Below are 11,894 nucleotides of genomic sequence, written 5' to 3' on the forward strand. Positions count from 1 at the left end.
CGTGCCGCGGGGTGCGGAGTTGAGGTGCGGGGATGAGGTGGACGCGCTCTGTCCCGCAGCTTCCTACAGATTCGCGGTGCTGCTCTTCAACTGCCTGCTCACCTTCGGCTCCTACTTCTGCTTCGACATCCCCAGCGTCCTGCAGGAGCAGCTCCAGGGGGTGAGTGTCGGGGTGGGCGGCAAAGGGCAGGACCAGCAGAACCGAGGCCTTGGTCGCGGATCGAGTTTCAAAACCTCTTACGGTGTCGCTGCAGGAGTCGTGCTGCAAGGTCTTGTGCTCCGGGTGCTGGGGGTGAGGAGTTGTTACTGGCATGTTTGCTGTGAAGATGCACGAAGCCAGGACAAGCCGTGAGGGCTGAGTAGCGAGTTCTTACTGCTGCTGGAGGCACTGGAAATTAGAACCTGCCCTTGCTCAGTGATTTTCCGCTGTCTGTCCAAACAGCTCTTTGCTACACTAATGAAGTTCAGAGTTAGAATGGTGGTCACAGCACTCTGCATGGAGAAGATCCCTAAAATTGGCTGTTATTACCGATGCTGGACTGGAAGACTAGCAATGTTGGAGATAGGAGGCTAGGAAAGACTTTCTGGGTCTTCAGATCCAAATCTCCCAACGCTGCAGGGGTTGCACCACGGGTTTGTTGGCTAGCCGAAAGACAGAGGTGTGCAGAAGAGGACTCTGCTGTGTGAAAACTAGTCGTATTCTCAAATGCTAGAAAGTTTTGTTGTTGACTGATATCCCAGTTGATTTCTGGGATTTCTCCAGGGATGCCAGTGTCCCAGTTCTTGTCTGAATTCCTGAATATGTGACAGAAATTCTTCCTTGACTCATTTATCTGTCATTATTGCATTGGTTTCATGTCTTCTGAGAGCAGATTTCTCTCACGTGTACCATCTGCTGGCAGATTGGTATGTGTGGGCTGAGAGTCTCTGTCCTGTCTGCTTTTGTAGTGAGGGCAGAAATACACATAGCTTGCATGTAACTTTTCTATTTTAAAATGCAGTTAATCTATAACATTCAGGCAGTGAACTGCGGGCTAAATTGGGTGCAGTTTGTCATAGCAAACAGTAGTAAAAAGAAAAAAATAGGTCAGTGTTTATTCCTTGATACTCCACAACTTCTGTAGGTCTGTGGGAGAAGAATCATTTATTCATGGAGTAGAAGAAAGGTTATGTCATATTTTGTTACCTAGGTAACTTTCTAGGGAGTGAAACCAAGCCATATTTTTCTGTGTTGGGTACTGTGCAAACAGCGTTTTAATCTGTTGATGCTCACTGTATTTTTGCTTTGGCGAATTTACCCTCTACCTGCCTTACACAGTGGTACCTTGGTAGCTGGAGCATCTGAGACTGGTTCTTGCAGTGAAAACACTTTGTTCTAGAGAACTGTTTCCCTGTGGCCTTGGACATTTCTGCTACAGCAGATCTGAAGCGTTTGTAAATACAATGGCTATATAAGAAAAAAGTGGTTAAAATCACGCTTTCCTGGTGCTCTTTCAAGACATTAAGTTTGTGCTGCCGGTGTGGAAGATCTAGTGTCCATTTCCTAATGCAGGTAGATTTTGAGATCTAAGTTTTTTCACTGATCATATGGTGGTGTTTTCAGTAGCAAAACTGACATTATTAAATCATGCTATGACTACAGGTTTCCTACTGTTCAGCAAATGCTTTATAGCTGTGAATTAATATGGACCACTGTTAAGTTTCATGTTTACACACTGCTTAAGGCTTTATAGTATGTCAGGAAGAGTCAGATAAGCTGAACTATAGCCAAGAAAAAAAGGGATCAAATAAACCTCATGGTGCACTCTCCTGGCTTTTCTTTTGGACAAAAAAACATACAAAAGTGCTGAACCCCTGCTGCTGCTGCCACAGAAAGAGGAGAGGAAGATGTGCTGGTGGCCAGGCATTTCTGGCTTTCTGGGAGAAGGCACAAGTCCTCTAATTCTGGTCATGCGAGTGGGAACTAAGTAGGAGAAATAGAAATCTTGTAGGCGAGAACTTAATGTCATTTTCAAAGGAATGTGTGGGTTTTCCTCTGTGTCTGAGGCTTAACACAGACCCTGTGACTTGTTTTGCAGAACTTGACCTGTCCCAATGGAACCCATTGTAACAGCACTGGGCATAATGGCACACAGGACTGTGTCGAAGGCTTGGGAATGACACCTGCACAGTACAATTTGCTGTACGCAATCTATGCTTGGACGTAAGTCAATTTGTTATGCTTTGGGGGCGTGCTTCTCAGCAGCAAGACACAAATGTTTTTGTTCTTGTTTTCTCCTAGAAATGCAGTAGTGGTTATTGTGGCTGGGTTCCTGATTGACAAACTAGGCAATCGCTGTAAGTTCAAAGGATCGATTAATTTATTCTTGGACTGAAGTGGGATTTCAGGCTGTTCTTACAGTGCAAAGGGATGAACAAAGGTTACACTTCAGTAAGATCACAGAGGGGCGGGCGCAGAGGGACAGCTGTGTGTGTAGAGTGCATGATGGTTGAGCAGCTCCTTGAAGGCAACTAAGATGTTTTCATCCTTTGACCACTGACTTATCTGCATTTACACAGCAGTGCAGTAAATTTGCTTTCCTCATGTAACAGGGGATAGTGTTATCTGTTTTCAGTAGGACGAACTGATAAAGCAAATGCAGATGCTCTGCCTCTGAATCACAGAGGTGAACATCTGAAAGATGAGGAGACCGAGGCACAGAGAAGATGTCGGAGTGGGGGGGGGGAGGTCAGGATGGGAGCAGGGACTCTAAGAGTTCAGAGTCCTCTGACTTGTTCTGCCATGATAATATCATCATTATTTTGAGGATTCCCAAGTAATTTTGTAAGAGACCAGTTTTTATGAAATTTAAATAATGAGAGTGAACTAATGAAAGCCCACAGGTTTACTGGCCTGTTTTGAGGTTGCTCTCTTGCTTTTTAACAAGGAATGGTTTTGTCCTGATCTCAGCATGTCTGTTGATTTTTGTGTATTTTTTTCTGTTTCTCTCTAGTTGGTGTCTTTGTTTTCTCTCTTCTGACTGTGCTGGGATCGTCAATCTTTGCTCTAGGCTCACATTTCAAGGGGACACCATACCTCCTACCAATGATGCTAACAGGACGACTACTCTTCGGCTCTGGGAATGGGTCACTTACTAGTAAGGAATTCACAGTCTTAATTATCCCTCACCAGAGTGTCATGAGACGTTTTTATTTTGCCTCCTAGATGCTTGTCCTTTCAGTCAGCTTTACCTACTCTGCACCAGGAACCTACATTGCTAACAGCAGAATGCTGCTCTGTGAAGGGCTGCAGGGATTTAATGTGTGGTGAAACGTTTAGAAGTCTTCCCCTCTAACAAGTTTGTCGTTCTCCCACGGGTGAGGACTGACGCGATTGCTGTGCCTTGGGAGTTATTTTTGCTTGTCTTATTTGAGGGATAAGTTCACCTCCTATGTCGCAGCATAATTTGGTATGTTTTAAAATGGACCGCAGAGTTGCACGTGCTACCTCCACTTGGGATGCGCGGAGGTCTCTTACCCCAGCTCAAGCCCTCCAGCTTGAGAGGCTCTGTTTGTTGCTTCTACGCAATGCTCTTGGCCAGGTCTGTCTGTTCAAGAGAGGATTTTTGTCTTCAAGTTGTGCAGAATCGTATCACAGCCTTCTGGTTCAAGGGGAAGGAACTGGCACTGGCATTTGGACTGACACTGTCTTTTTCCCGTCTTGGGAGTGTCCTCAACTTCTTCTTCACTCAGCAGTTTGAGGCAAAATTTGGAATGCAGTGGACACTCTGGGGAGGTGAGTTTCTTTGGTGCTTTACCCTTTTGTTTTCTGGACCTGAGGCTAGCCTGTTTCATCCAGTTAGGAAAAGTACCTGAAAAAGATAGTGAAGTTAGCTGGAGGAGGCACATGATTTTCCAGTTTTTCTTGTTGGTTTCTGTATGTAATGGAGTGGTGTTTTCTTCAATGCCTGAAAACCTTCTAAAGCTGTAGTGTCAGCCTGACAGTTTTGTCTGCAGTTTTCTTGAGATATTTTAACATGTGCAGTCACAGGTAGTCAATACTTAATGTAGGTTTACTCGCATTGAATGGAAACTTCGGAGTGAAACAAAAGAGGAATCTAATGTGTGTGGTCTACTGTATTTTAGCCAGCAGAACATGCTGGTTCTGTCGTAGTATCTGTATCAGTCTCAACGTAAGATGCTTTGCGTGTGGACTGATCAAAATTGTAGGTTTAAATTCCTGTGAGAAGCAGAATCTGAATAACACATTTCGTTGTGTGAATCTGTTCTAGGGCTCCTATCTTCAGAAGATTGGAGTTTCTGTCCTCGCTTTGCTTCAGTAGATGGGATCTGTCTGTAGTGGAAATGTTCATCTATTTCACAGTGCAGTTAAGCAGAGGCGCTCAGGTTCTCAGGTGTGCTGGAATGGTGACATTAGGGAGACCTGCCTCAGGGCATCCTTTGTGTACAAAGACTTGGTGATTGTAGGAAAGTGTGATTTCCCAAACAACAAAACAGTATGAGGCATCACCCATGGAAAAGAGGATGCATATTTCTTGCAGAAATTGAAACCGGTGGCTCTCACAGCTCTTGATTCCAGGTTGGGCATAGCATGTTCTATGTTGCATCCCATCTGATAATATAAGTTTTGTGCTCAGGCAGCATTTGCAAGCACACCACCACGACATCAGTAGCCCATGAAGTGATAAATACATCAGACAAAGTGCATCTGCATCACAGAGATCACTTTGGCTCACAAAGAAACAGACAGAGATCTGAGAGAATGGTGCCTGCAGGAGATGCCCACTGCCAAACTTGCTCCTGGCATATCCAGCATAACCTGACTCCCTTCTCTGGAGCTGAGTGTGCTAACGGATCAGACTGCTGCAGTAGGTCATATAAATGAAGAGGCAGAACTTGGCTTGTGTGGTACCTCTACAGACCGTGGAAGTTTCTTCAGCTCTTTCACTTCCTGTTTGTTGAGCACAGGCCTGCTGCAGTTTTGAAGGTGTGGTGGCCATCATCCACTTGGCTGGCTGTAGAGATGGGTGGGCTTTAGCTGGCCTCGGGCAACTCTGCAGGCATTGGAGGTTTAGTGGACAGAGAGTTCAAGGACTCTGACTGGGAGGTCAGAGGTAAGTGTTCCTACTGCACGGCTGCAGCAGGGAAGGCTGAGAAACTGGGAGTAGGAGTCATTGAGACGTCTGTGTATTATATGCAGTTGGTTTTGTCATTTAGCTGTGTCCACACTGAGGAATTTCTAACATCTCTTGTGTCTTTTCCAGGTACCCTGCTCTGCGTGCTTGGTTTTGTTTCAGCTCTCACAGTCAGTGTGCTAGATAAAGTGGGCATGAAGCAACTGGGCTTGGATGGGGTTATCCAGCAAGAATCCAAAAAAGTGGTATGTGCCATAGAGGCAGCTTTTCCATCTCATTTTTTGAAAGCTTGGGTGCAGAAGCGCTGCTTGTACAGTGCTTGGAAGCCTCAGCAAGAGCTGGTCCTGGCCAGGAGAGGGCATTAACGCGCCTTGGTTAAATGTTGGAGAACTGTTCTGCGGGTATATCCAACGATGTTGCATCTGCAAGCCACCAGACAAATGTACATTTTCTATCTAGAGCTGATGTATTTGCAGCCTTCCAGAAAGCTGAGTCAGCACTCTGAACGCCATGATTTTTCTGAGCCAGTTACTTCTTGACTGTAGGTGGCTCAGAAGAGGATTTTGTGCATAAGACAGTAGCCTCTTTCTGCAACTGCTTTCTGGCTCGCAGGATCTGGTACAGAAAACAGCTAATTTGCTCAGTACTGAACTACCTTTTGCCCACGCTTATCTTACATTCCTCTCATTCTTCTGTCTATGAACAAGCATTACAGACAATAATGTGATTTTTATGGCATTTAAATCTGTTAGACCTCTTCCATCTCATGACAATATTCTTTCTGGTTTCTGTATCTCAGTGTTGTGCCTCCTCTTTATAGTGTCTTTCCGCTGTGTTTCACTTAAGGTTTTTGCAGTAGGCTTTTGATAGAGCCTGCTTAGAATAGTATCTTGCAGCCATAACCTTTATAAAACAAAAGAAGAAGCCTTTTTTTTTTTCTTTACTGAATAGCATTAAAGAAAGAATGCTTTGGACTCAGCATGTGCTAGATTTCACTTAGAGGTACCTGAGCTGCCTTTCAATTCCCTTTTACCTGCTGTTACTTCTTAAATTTGTTGTGACCTTCAATGGCTTGCAGAAAGCAACACTAGTGTGAAGCTGAAGACTATTTCCTGGTGAGTGAGGATACATTTTATCTTTGCAGCGGGTTCAGGATATCCGGCGACTTCCCCTTCGCTACTGGCTCCTGGTCCTCACCATCATGTTCTTCTACAATGGAGTCTTCCCCTTTGTAGCAGACGCCAGGTATTGCTCTATGGCTGTACTCCCAGTGACTGATAAGACCCTACCAGAGTCTTGCAGGCCATTGGTTTTTAGCTGACTGGGAAGTATGGGGGCAACATACGTGTTCCTTCCACTCATGAAATGTAGAGAAACACGTCTTTAACACCTAGTTAGCCTAGGGAGGCTTCTGAAGAAAAGCAAAAATAACTAAAAGAGAAATGATTCAGCCAATATTTAAATCTTTGAATGCTGCTGAAGGAGGACCAGAAGGATTTGGGAAAGGGGAAGAAATACTTTATTTAAAAAATAGCCTGTAGAAATGTCACCTTTGTGATAGTCCAGCAAAATGGCTGGCTGTTGAGCTGGGTGGGGTGTTAGCTTCACAGGCCTGGGGCAGGCCTGTCCTGCAGGACCCACGTGTTCTTTTCTGAGTCTGGGACAAAGCTAAGCCTGTGGCAGGCTGCGTTTGTAAACGCAGAACCCTTTGCATCCCAGCGCAAGGCTTGCAGACTTCCTTTCTTACGCCTTCACTTGCTTAAAACAAAGTGGCAACCTGCCCAACTAAATTTGGACTCCTGCTTCTGTCCTGTGGCTCTGCCACATACGTCATTTTGCTGCTTTTTTTCCCCTGTCTGTGGATGATGCATGCATGAGTATGAACTTTTATATTAGCAAAGGCCTACAGTAAAAAAAATAAATAAAAGTTGGAAATATTTCATTAGTTATGTACAGTAAGCCACTGTGAAATCAGGAGTGAAGAAATGTCATCTATTGTCGTTACAAATGTACAAGTGACCTCTTATTAGTAAAATAAAGACATTCAAGATGGCAAGGATCATCAGGGACTTGGTGAGATGGGCTTTCTATGCACCACCCTCTCATTTTAACTGAAAACTGTCTGTTGATCACACAAAAATCCTCATTTCTGCAATTTTGCCTCCCTGCAGAATTTTTTTTTTCCTTCTCTCTGTGGAACAAAAGTTCAGACAAGAAGAGTCCTGTTTCACACATCTTTTCTGGCAAAAAGTGCTGTGCTGCTTCAGAAAAATAATGGTCCCAAAGCCATTGCTCTCTAACAAAGGTGAAAGGCTGACTTCTCACAACAAAAACAGAACTTGGCTTGCTGTTTTTTGCTTTAACAAGAAGTCCCCTTTAAGATGCCAAGGGGGGATGCCTAGGATTTCTAAGATGCAGATGTTCAATTTAAATGCTGATCTGGATTACTTTAAAATATTTTTCTTGCCCCTCAGCAGTTTCACCTGTGGACTAACAATGCTTTCTGCCTTTTCAAAAAGAACGTAAAAAAAATCCACTTCTATGTTTGGGACAGGTGACAGCAAATTGCTGCTTGTGAACTGTGCTGATGTTATTGAACATATGCCCAGCTTTAACCTGCAGTTTTACTCCGCACTTGCAGAAATGTTTTGAAGGCAGTCGTTTAAGCTAATAGCTTCTCTATGATGTGCTCTGATTAAAAAGAAAAAGAAACCAAAACAGCAAAGGCTTGGCACTACAAACCAGATGCAATCAAACTTGTTTACAAGTCCTCTCATTAAAACTTCCTGTCCCTGTGTTTGTGCTCAGACTTATTTTCTGTCAAAATAACCAGATCAAGAATCCTAATTATGTCAATTTCCCTCCCCTTTATCTTATTTTTAGCAAGTTTATCCAGGATAAATATTCTGGTTACAGTCAGCAGGCAGCAGCTTATATTGCTGGGGCAGTGTACGACAGCTCCCTTGTTCTCTCTGCAGCAGTTGGCATATTAATCGTGAGTACCCAAAACCAGAATTGCTTGCTGATAACTTCTTCCTAATTTTTTAAAATGTCTGTCTGTCCCCCTCAGCCAGAATTAACCTGTTGTTGCTGAACAAGAAATCCTTCAATTCCTTGCGAACTGCAAGATGCACTTTAGTCTGAATTACATGTCAAGAAATAATTTTAAATTGTTTTCCCTCTGTTCCTTAATTGTCCTATGGTAAATGGCTGTATGTTTTGGGAAGTCTGAGACTGGAACAGAAAGGATCAGGATAATCTTTGAAGGACGACTTGCATGTAATCAGTCCCTGTTTTGCCAAACTTCCTATCCTTATTTCCATAACTGTCAGTCCATAATGGTGTGTTTTCCCTCCCTGTTTATTAAAGCCTGCCATTTCACATGAATACTGGACACTGATTCTCTGACAGGCATTTCAGTCTCAGTTCAGGAGTGTGCAAGAGAACCAGCAATAGCTCATCTGCTGGAGTATCAACAACTAGGAAATGAGATATTACTGCTACTCTCAACAACCCACCTTGCACAGCCGCTCTGTCACCAGGGTCTGTGGGAAGCAAGGATCCCATGTAAGAGGCTACCTGTTTGTGTTTCCTTTATCAGGACTATGTGGGACTGAGAGGCATCTTTGCTGTTGGCTGTGCAGCACTGACTCTGCCAGTCTTCGCTCTCCTGGCGTTTACATTTGTTCCTCCGTTAGTCTCTACTGTCTGGTTGGGGATTACTTACTCCTTTGCTGCTGTAAGTTCACAACCCCACTGCTGCAGTTGAGTTTTGTGGCTGTGCTTCTTGTGCCCTGGATGGCATGTGTCACTGCCCTTGTGTCCTGGTGAGCAGGTTTAGCAGCCACAGCTTGAAGTCACTGGCTCCCCAGTCCTGAAAACTTTGGTTAGCAACAATTAACCTCAAAGAATCAATATGGAACAAAATGCAAAGCAGAGCCAGGGACCGTGTAATTCAGCATGAAGCATTAATCTGCCTGTGCTTTTCTTAGTACTTTTTTGCCTTGAATGTAACACCTGAATCTCCTTTATGAGCTAAATCATCAGGTTTAACTCCCCATAAAAATCCAGTCAGGTTATTCCAGTTTAAAGTAATGCAGGCTGTGTATGCTGTCTCATGCTGCTTGAAAAGGATGGGGAACAGTCTAGAAACAGCCAGTGGGCTGAGAAGGATAAATACTAGATTTTTAGAAGAAAAAATATCAGTGTTTTAGTGGGAATAATTCCTTTTCAAACCAATGACCATCTGACACCTTAAATAAGGCTTTGAGTTAATTCCTCCTCTCATTACTCCTGCCAGGCTAGTATGTGGCCATCCATACCTCTTGTGGTACCCCAGGCAACATTAGGGACAGCTATGGGGCTTGCCACTTCTGTGCAGATGGTTGGAGTTGGTCTTTCCAATCTGATCGTTGGACACATTCTAGGAACAAAGGCCAGGTGAGAATGCTTTTTCTTTTTTTTTCCAAGCAGAGACATCTGCAGTGCTTTAGTGGAGCTGTGTGAACAGAAATCAGTGTCTTTGCAAGCTGCTGCTGCAAGGAGCTATAAAGTGACTATCTTGTTTTTGCCTTTTCTAGTGAATTAAAGATCCCCCTGTGGCGCTGGCAACAGATGATGATCTTCATGTTGGCAAACACTATTGCATGTATTGTTGCCTCTGTAAGCCTCAATATTGTGGACAAGAGACAGGTAAGTGTGATAAAAGATGAAGAACAGCCTTGCACCACTGAGTTGCTTTTAATATATATATCATTAAAATATTAATGATATATATACACACACCTGACAGCTGTTACAAGCAATTTCACCGACAAAAATGGGACTGCGTAAAAAGAGAACTATTTGCTAAAACACTGATGTAGCACATAGTAGTCTTACCTAGTATCAAGCTATTGATGGCTGTATTTTTTGCAAGAAGGTGAAGGAAGGCCAGGACACGCTGCAGAAATAGATGTGTACAGGAAGAACAGCATCCTTTTTGACGCTAATTGTTGCCTTGAAATTCTAGGGTGGGACATTGAACAGAACAAGAAAGGGAGCACCTGTGGAGCAGGACAGAGACCCTGCAGATGCAGCACGGCTCCTAGATGATGAAATGGGCAACGAAGGCTCTGTCAGCTGAACTTTTGCAGTATGAGAACTGCCAATGACAGTACTGATCACTTCTGTTTGAAAGTGGATTTTTAGCCTGTGTATTTTAAACATCTTTTAAAGGAATCTTGAAGGGCATTGTCTACAGAAAGGGAATGTTTCCACTTTCTATGCCTGGCACACAAGTGAAAGTGTCTGCTGTACGGGTCTTAGGCATTTTCCAACATACAGAAACCTGCATGGGGCACTTTAAGAACTACACGACAGTAAGTGCAACTAACATAGCTGACGCTTGTTCCTAAGCCATTAGACAGTTGCTTTCACTCTTGCATCAAAACTGCCCACATAACGTGTGCCTGCCTGCTCCACCACTATTTCTCCGTCACAACAACCCTGTACATCAGCACTTGCTAATCCATATACTGTGGCAGGCTGCTTCAGCTACTGCTCTAGATTAGCATGCATCTTTCACAAATTGCATATCCATGCAAGTGACACCATCATTATTCTTCAGTCTTCGGCCTAAATTAATCCAAACTGATTACCTTTTGCACACAAGCCTAGCTTAATTGCTTATTACCTTATTAGAAATGCTTCCGTAGGCCATGCCTATTCATTTGCCTTCAAAAGCATTAATTTGGTCTGAAAAATCTATCCTTTAAACCACTCATGAACATCAGAAGCTTATTTTACTCAGCCAACTGTCCTTTTCACTATGCAAAATGCTCACAAACACTCAGTGTTTACAAAAGCACAAAGGATGCTTTAAGAATGAAGTAAACTTTAACATAGCCAAGTACAAGGAATACTGAAGAAAATTACTTACGTAAATGATGAATTCTTAAGAGAAGGAGCAGCTGTGGACAAGTTGCATTTAATAAACGCTACTAGACTGAAGGCAATTTAGGCACTGATGGCATCCAGTAGAGCCACATTTTAAGTAGCTGACACAGAAGACAAATCGACTCATCAAAGCAAAGTTTTCTTAAACTGATTTACTGATGAGAATGTGCTCAGAGAGCAAGGTCTTCTAAGTTTTAATTTATACTGTGAATTCATTTCACATCACAGGCAATTAAAGAATTTCCTTGTCAGTCTGGTGTAGCAGAAATTTGGGGGAGGGGTGAGAAGTCGCAGAACTGCAAGAAATCACAGACTTGTCTCCTCTGGTTTGGCAGTGCCCCCTGAGATCATCTCCTCCAACACCACCTGCTCGAGCAGAGTCAGCCACAGTTTGAGACTGAGCCTCTCTGGGCAGCCTGTCCCAGCATTCAACTGCTCTCACAGTAAAAAGATGCTTCCTTGTGTTCCAGTGGATTTCCATGGAGTTTAACTTGTGCCCATGGCCTCTTGTCCAGAGCAGAGTCTGGCTCCCTCACCCTCGCTCTCTCCCAGCAGGTCCTTGAACACACTGGTAAGATCTCCCTGAGCCCTCTCCTCCAGGCTGAGCAGCCCGTGTTCTCTCAGCCTCCTCTCCTGTGAAAGATGCTCCAAGTCCATTTACCACCTTTGTGGCCCATCACTGTGCTCCTTAAGTCACCCCCCTCATACTGGGGAGCCTCAAACTGGACTCACTACCTGTGTAAAGCCTTGCCAGTGTTTTCACTCAGCTGGTAAATCAGATTCCTGCTAGTCTGTGGCTTTAAGCCCATCCCTCAGCCCCCA

The 11,894-nt window shown here is 43.9% G+C and overlaps 1 protein-coding gene across 1 annotated transcript; it reads left to right on the plus strand.

Moving 5' to 3' along the window:
* Positions 1-59: 59 nt before the first annotated feature.
* On the plus strand, positions 60-10,260 carry LOC104538967 (major facilitator superfamily domain-containing protein 1-like; the record flags this gene model as incomplete). The annotated part of the gene is made up of 12 exons (XM_010182361.1): positions 60-160; positions 2,079-2,203; positions 2,282-2,337; positions 2,994-3,137; positions 3,617-3,775; positions 5,265-5,380; positions 6,280-6,380; positions 8,019-8,130; positions 8,737-8,874; positions 9,436-9,575; positions 9,716-9,827; positions 10,147-10,260. Coding segments are annotated over 12 exons (1,418 nt in total), but the record flags the coding sequence as incomplete, so codon positions are not given.
* Between the last annotated feature and the right edge of the window lie 1,634 nt (positions 10,261-11,894).

This window comes from Mesitornis unicolor, unplaced genomic scaffold (genome assembly GCF_000695765.1).
Source record: "Mesitornis unicolor isolate BGI_N332 unplaced genomic scaffold, ASM69576v1 scaffold15364, whole genome shotgun sequence".
Lineage (NCBI taxonomy): Eukaryota > Metazoa > Chordata > Aves > Mesitornithiformes > Mesitornithidae > Mesitornis > Mesitornis unicolor.